This window comes from Sabethes cyaneus, chromosome 3 (genome assembly GCF_943734655.1).
Source record: "Sabethes cyaneus chromosome 3, idSabCyanKW18_F2, whole genome shotgun sequence".
Taxonomy (NCBI): Eukaryota; Metazoa; Arthropoda; class Insecta; order Diptera; family Culicidae; genus Sabethes; species Sabethes cyaneus.
Genome location: NC_071355.1, coordinates 39,610,251 through 39,617,799, shown reverse-complemented (window position 1 = coordinate 39,617,799; position 7,549 = coordinate 39,610,251). Strand labels below are relative to the sequence as shown.

The 7,549-nt window shown below is 48.4% G+C and overlaps 1 protein-coding gene across 1 annotated transcript; it reads left to right on the top strand.

The window, feature by feature from the left end:
- The first annotated feature begins 972 nt into the window (after window positions 1–972).
- On the top strand, window positions 973–6,972 carry LOC128739489 (uncharacterized). The gene has a single exon (XM_053834983.1). It carries the CDS (start codon window positions 973–975, stop codon window positions 6,970–6,972), a length of 6,000 nt encoding a protein of 1,999 aa, XP_053690958.1.
- Window positions 6,973–7,549: the final 577 nt, after the last annotated feature.

Sequence of the window (7,549 nt, the reverse complement as noted above, 5' to 3'; positions counted from 1 at the left end):
GGATTATTGGGTGTCGGATTAGCGGGGGGATACTGTATGATATACTAGTTGACCCGACAAACTTCGTATTGCCACAAATCAAACTGTGTTGTACATAAATCATGAATATGATCTTTGTCACAATCTTGAGTTTTGAAATTTTCTGAGGAGTTCAACCTTTTTTTTCCTGTATGGACTCATCACTGCGACCAGTAACGTTTGATCTATTGTGATATCGCCCGGGTGTTTGCTGTATAACCCGCACTGCATTTATTTTTGCTATAATCGCTATTGATTGAGCGATAAGCATGAATTTTTTTTTATGCGTGCTTGTGTGTAATTGGGTACCCTTCTGTTGGGAGCACTGCACTGAGCGCAACTGACAGAGGACAGATTGCGGGATGCGTTCTCAAGCGGACATTGACAGATTGGTATGCTCGATACAATGTAAACAAAAAACATAGATTAAAAGAAGGAAGATTAAAAGTGATGTAAAGAAAAGTTAAAATTGAACGGACATTTTGAAGTTAAAAGCGCTAAAAAGTGAGTTAAATAGAAAAGTTAAATTGTGCCTAGCTAGCGGTAAATTTAAAGAAAGTTAACTACCATTTTGTAGCAATATTTACTAGTGAGTAAGATACGCAGAAGTACTAGTTTTCGACTTATAACTAAATAAAGTTAAAACTTACAGCTAGAACAAATTAAAACCAAGCAGACGAATTAAAACTAGTGACGAAATAACACGGAACAGTTTAAAAGTTTGGAACGATTAGCTGGTTAAAAGGATTCTATCTGCAAGAGGGAATAACGAAACTAAAATTGTAAGTCCACTTATAAAACGAAAAAGCTTAATCTAATACCATTTATTCTATAAATAAAAATATAGTTTGATCTGCTATTATTATAAAGCCGATTCAGAAACGGTTTCGCTTCGTTCAAAAACAGTCCGAACAAAATCAAAAAAATTTTACCCGTTGGACTCAACCTCAAAGGATGGCTGAATCGAAGACCAGTAGTTGTATTATGTGCCAGGAAGTGGACACATTTGATATGGTGCAGTGTGACGTTTGCGACCAGTGGGCGCATTTCGGCTGCGCTGGTGTAAACGATAAAATTAAAGACCATCCGTGGAGCTGTCTGAAGTGCTGCAATTCTCTGCAAATACCAAAGCAGAAGAAAGGTGCTGCTATCGCTACGGCGAAAAAGACCGCTGACGGAAAGAAGAATTCGCGAAGTGAAGGTGGTTCGGTGAGCAGTGTTAATGCGATACTCGATGATTCCCTTGCAAAATTGCAGGAAGAGATGGAAGCCAAAGAGAAGGCTATGGAAAACGAGCGTATTCTGCGTAAGAAACGGCTCGAAATGGAACGCGCGCTGAGGGAGAAACAGTTGCGAGTCGAAAGAGAACTTCGCGAGATGGAGTTGCAGCAAGACCGAGAGTTTCAGGCACGTGAGTTGCAGCAAGAACAGGAAATGCTAAATCGGCGCTTGGTGGAGGAAGAAGAGTTTTTGAAAAAACGAAATAAGTTAAGGCAAAATTTCGATGCGGCGAAAGCAGGCCTGGTGCAAAACTATAGCAAGGTGGACGAAGAGCATGTAGAAGAAACTGCAGGCAACGACTCAGACGGCGATTGCGATGAGATTCTCAGCCAGAAGGTGGAAAAGTGGCTCGGCGGAAGAAGCTTCGAATGTGATGATAGACGGAAATCGGTAAAAAATGTTGCGGTATCGGAATTAGTTAGTACGAAGAGAACGACAGGGGTAAATAACGAAAGATTCAAAGGACTTTCCGCTCCCTTTATTGCATCTCGATCGGAAGACCTGGCTCGCGAGCAGGCAATTGGCGGCCAAACCCGCAAAGGGGATGATTTGATACGGCTGACGGCGGAGGAGAAAACGGTTTTGGCAGATTTCCGCATGAACCGAATGAGCAACGGACCAAGGATGAACGGGCCGGGGATTGAACCGGCAGGGCTTTCCCAAGCACAAATTGCCGCCCGGCAATCCGTTTCTAAGCAGTTACCGGTGTTTAGGGGTGAAGCTGAACTGTGGCCAATATTCATCAGCAGTTACGAATATACAACTCAAGCTTGTGGGTTCTCCAATCTGGACAACCTGAAGCGATTGCAGGATTGTTTGAAGGGGGATGCACTCGATGCTGTGAGGAGTCGGTTAGTTTTACCCGATTCGGTTCCCGATGTCATTCATGATCTACAGAATTTATTTGGTAAACCAGAGAAGCTGTTGAAGACGTTACTGGCGAAGGTTCGTCAAGCCAAACCACCGAGGGCTGACCGTTTAGAATCCTTTATACATTTCGGCATTACGGTCAAGCAGCTCTGCGACCACTTAGAAGCTGCGAAGCTCGTGGATCATTTGAGCAACCCCATGTTGGTCCAAGAGCTTGTGGATAAGCTCCCTCCAAACTACAAGCTGGATTGGGTCCGCTACAAACGGAACCAAGTCGGCACTCCGTTAAGGATCTTTACCGAATTCATGAACGGTATTGTTTCCGATGTCTCCGAGGTCAGTGAATTCTCCACTCACGATCTTTACGATCACAGTGAACGTTCCGCGCGAGCGAAGCAGAACAAGAAGGAGTTTGTCCACGTCCACAACTCCTTCCCCGGCAAAAGGGAAACGACGCCGAATGTGAAGAGTGAAAAGCCGTGCTGGGTGTGTAAGAGGACTGATCACAAGATCAGATTTTGCGATGATTTCCGAAAATTAAACATCGCAGAACGTCTGAAGCTGGTCGAAAGGTTCAAGTTGTGTGAACTGTGCCTTAATAACCATGGAAAGAGCCGCTGCAACTTTAAGATTCGCTGCAACGTAGGAGACTGTCAAGGAGGACATAATCCGCTTTTGCACCGTTCCGAAGAAACTGTCCAGATAATGGAGGTCCAGTGTAATGCCCACAACCGCCTAAATCGCTCCGTGTTGTTTAGGATGCTACCGGTTACGCTTCACGTCGGGAACCGAGGACTGGATATCCTTGCATTTTTGGATGAGGGGTCCTCCATTACCCTGGTCGAGGATTCTATCGCCAACAAGTTGAAGATCAACGGAACAGCTGAGCCGCTAGTCGTCACATGGACTGGGAACATGAAGCGCTTCGAGAACGGTTCTCGGAAAGTGGATCTGATGGTATCCGCTAGAGGCTCAACCGAGCAGTTCCCGCTACGAGAAGCTCGCACCGTTGCGGAACTCATTTTGCCTAAACAGGAGATGCAATTCCGCGAGATCGCGGCACGCTATCCCCACTTACAGGGCCTACCGGTTGAGGATTATGATGCAGAAGAACCGAAAATGATGATCGGGTTGGACAACATGCACGTATTCGCTCCGCTCGAATCTAGGGTTGGTAGACCGGGCGAGCCTATCGGTGTTCGGTCGCAATTAGGTTGGACAGTCTACGGACAGGAGAACCAGTGTTCGTTGTCGAGTGCGGTGGTGAATTTTCACGCAGTGGAGCCAGTGAGCAACCAGGCGTTGCACGATATGATTCGCAGCCAATACGTGATGGAGGAAGCAGGAGTTACACCGGCCGGAATTCCGGAGTCGGCCGAAAACGAACGTGCTCGTGAGATTCTTCAAAGTACGACGGTTCGTGTTGGATGTCGTTTCGAGACAGGGCTCCTGTGGCGCGATGACGAGCGGAAGTTCCCTGACAGCTATCCGATGGCTGTGCGCAGGATGCAAGCATTGGAGAGGAAGCTATTAAAAAACGAGGCGTTGCGGCAGAATGTGGAGAAGCAGATCACCGACTATCAATTAAAGGGTTACGCGCACATTGCTACGCCGGCTGAACTCGTCGACACCGATCCAGCAGCAGTATGGTATCTACCCCTTAACGTTGTGACGAACCCTAAGAAGCCGGGAAAGGTGCGCCTTGTGTGGGACGCAGCTGCAACAGTAAACGGCGTTTCCCTGAATACAGAACTGTTAAAGGGGCCTGACATGCTGACGTCACTCCCGGCAGTAATTCAACGCTTTCGTGAGCGTAGCGTCGGGTTTGGTGGTGACATACAGGAAATGTACCACCAGATCCGGATCAGAGCGGAGGATAAACAGGCGCAACGGTTCCTGTATCGTCCTTCAAGTAACGACAAACCGCAGGTGTTCGTCATGGACGTGGCGACTTTCGGATCGACTTGCTCACCTTGCTCTGCGCAATTCATCAAGAACTTAAACGCAGAGGAGCACGCGGAGCAGTATCCGGAAGCGGCGGTAGCGATTGTGAAAAACCATTACGTCGACGACTATTTCGACAGTCTAGACACGGCTGAGGAGGCAATTAGGAGAGCCCAGGAGGTGAAAGCTATCCATTCCCGTGGCGGTTTCAACATCCGAAACTGGGTCTCAAATTCGTCGGAGTTTCTGCAAGAGATGGGAGAGCAACGCGACAGCAGCGCGGTGCACTTTCACCAGGACAAGCAAGCCGAAACAGAACGGGTGCTCGGGATCGTCTGGGATTCTAAAGAAGATGAGTTTTCCTTCTCCACCATCACCAATGCAGGATTCCAGTCGAAGATCTCAGGTGAAGTGCGGCCAACGAAGAGGAACGTTCTCAGCTGCGTCATGGCGATGTTCGATCCGTTGGGCCTACTAGCACCGTTCACGATATCCGGGAAAATGTTGATTCAAGACTTGTGGAGGACCGGGTGTGAATGGGATGAGCAAATCGACGACGAATCGATGGAGAAATGGATGCGGTGGGTTGAGTTGCTGCCGACGATTGCGGAGATCAGGATTCCGCGAAGCTATTTCGGGAAAGTGCACTCTCAACAAGTGAAAGACCTGCAGCTTCATATATTCACCGATGCTGGAGAGAAGGCGTACGGGTGCGTAGGATATTTTCGTGCTATCGTCAACGAAGAGATCGTTTGTGTGCTGGTGATGAGTCGTACCAAGGTTGCCCCGCTGAAGCAACTGAGTATTCCACGGCTAGAACTGCAGGCCGCAGTGCTGGGCGCCAGGTTAGTGCGCACCATTCAAGAGAGCCACAGTTACAAGATCCAGCAAACGTTCCTCTGGACCGATTCGCGGACGGTCTTGTCTTGGATTAGATCGGATCAGCGGAGGTATAAGCCATTCGTCGGTTTTCGCATTGGAGAAATCCTCAGCCGTACGAATCTGTGCGATTGGCGTTGGACACCGACGAAACTAAACGAGGCAGACAGACTTACGAAGTGGAGGCGTGATGCAGAGTTGGAATCGAAGAGTAGCTGGTTCAAAGGGCCCAGTTTTTTGTACCAAGACGAGGCGAACTGGCCGCAGCAAACTGCGCCGGTCAACACGAACGTAGAGCTCCGGGCGCAGTTCCTGTTTCATGACGTGGTTGTGCAGGACACTCTGGTCGACGTTCATCGGTTCTCCAAATGGAATGTGTTAGTGAGAACGGTGGCTTGCGTATGCAGATTTGGGTCCAACTGTCGAAGGCGGATGAAGGGCGATCCGATCGAAACCTTGAAGGCGACGAAGAACCAGGCGAAGTCGTTGATGTCGGTGAGGTGGTCAGCAGTACGTACACCGTTGAAGCAGGAGGAATTCGAGCAGGCGGAGCGGTATCTATTACGAGCGGTTCAGGCCGAAGCGTTCGGGGATGAGTTGAAAACCTTGTTGAAGAATCGAAACAGACCTACGAGTGAGTGGATAGTCTTGGAGAAGTCGAGCCCACTGTACAAGTTGACGCCACTGGTCGACGAAAACGACGTGATTCGGATGGAAGGACGTACGGAGAAAGCCGAATTCTTACCATTCGATCTGCGCTTCCCGGTGATTCTACCGAGAGACCACCATGTGACGGAGTTGATCGTGCAGCACTACCACGAACGCTTCGGGCACGGTTATCGAGAGACGGTTAAAAACGAGATACGGCAGCGGTTCTACATTCCAAAGGTCGGTACGGTGGTGTACAAAGTATCGAAGGCGTGTCAGTGGTGTAAGGTTCATCATAGTCGTCCACGGGTCCCGAGGATGGCAGCTTTACCGGTACAGCGTTTGCAACCCTATCGGCGACCGTTCAGTTTCACCGGAATAGACTACCTGGGCCCAGTTAACGTTACGGTAGCGCGTCATAGCGAAAAACGCTGGATAGCCGTTTTCACCTGTTTCGTGACACGCGCTGTTCACCTGGAAGTGAGTGCTAGCCTGACCACACAGTCGTGTTTAATGGCTATTCGTCGCTTCATGCATCGTAGAGGGCCACCGCAAGAGTTCTTCTCCGACAACGGGACTAACCTGAAAGGTGCAAGCAAGGAGCTGACAGGGATGATCAACGATATCAACAGCGACTGCGCGGACGAGTTAACCGACGCGCGGATGCAGTGGTCATTCAACCCACCAGCTGCCCCCCACATGGGTGGGGTATGGGAGCGATTGGTCAGATCGGTTAAGGAGGCGTTGGAAGCATTGAACGACGGGAAGCGGTTGACAGATGAAATTCTACACACGTCTGTAACAGCAGCAGAAGATATGATTAACTCGAGGCCGCTGGTGTACGTTTCGCAGGAGACAGTTGAGGCAGAAGCACTCAGTCCGAACCACTTTCTGCGAGGTGTTTCACCGAACGAGCCACAGATGGTTCCCCCTCCACCGCACCCTGCTGAAGTGTTGCGGGATGCATATAAGCGTTCGCAGGAGTTGGCGCAGGAGATGTGGGGCCGATGGATCAAGGAGTACGTGCCGTCGTTGAACCAGCGGTCGAAATGGCACGGTGAAGCGAGAGTGCTGAAGAAAGGCGACCTAGTCTACGTAGTCGAGGGGTCCAAGCGAAGATCCTGGGTACGTGGAAGAATCGAGGAGGTCATCCCGGCGAGTGACGGCCGCGTTCGGCAGGCCTTGGTCCGGACGAGTAGCGGTTTGTTTCGGCGAGCTGTGGCGCAGTTGGCTGTGATCGAGGTTGGCGAAGAAGATGGTGGTAAAGCCAGACCGGAAGTGGCCTCCGGACTAGGTTTACGGGCCGGGGAAATGTTGGGAGCACTGCACTGAGCGCAACTGACAGAGGACAGATTGCGGGATGCGTTCTCAAGCGGACATTGACAGATTGGTATGCTCGATACAATGTAAACAAAAAACATAGATTAAAAGAAGGAAGATTAAAAGTGATGTAAAGAAAAGTTAAAATTGAACGGACATTTTGAAGTTAAAAGCGCTAAAAAGTGAGTTAAATAGAAAAGTTAAATTGTGCCTAGCTAGCGGTAAATTTAAAGAAAGTTAACTACCATTTTGTAGCAATATTTACTAGTGAGTAAGATACGCAGAAGTACTAGTTTTCGACTTATAACTAAATAAAGTTAAAACTTACAGCTAGAACAAATTAAAACCAAGCAGACGAATTAAAACTAGTGACGAAATAACACGGAACAGTTTAAAAGTTTGGAACGATTAGCTGGTTAAAAGGATTCTATCTGCAAGAGGGAATAACGAAACTAAAATTGTAAGTCCACTTATAAAACGAAAAAGCTTAATCTAATACCATTTATTCTATAAATAAAAATATAGTTTGATCTGCTATTATTATAAAGCCGATTCAGAAACGGTTTCGCTTCGTTCAAAAACAGTCCGA

What these genes read in the sequence shown, in the direction of transcription:
- LOC128739489 (XM_053834983.1), top strand. Translation starts at nt 973, where the DNA reads ATGGCTGAATCGAAGACCAGTAGTTGTATTATGTGCCAGGAAGTGGAC.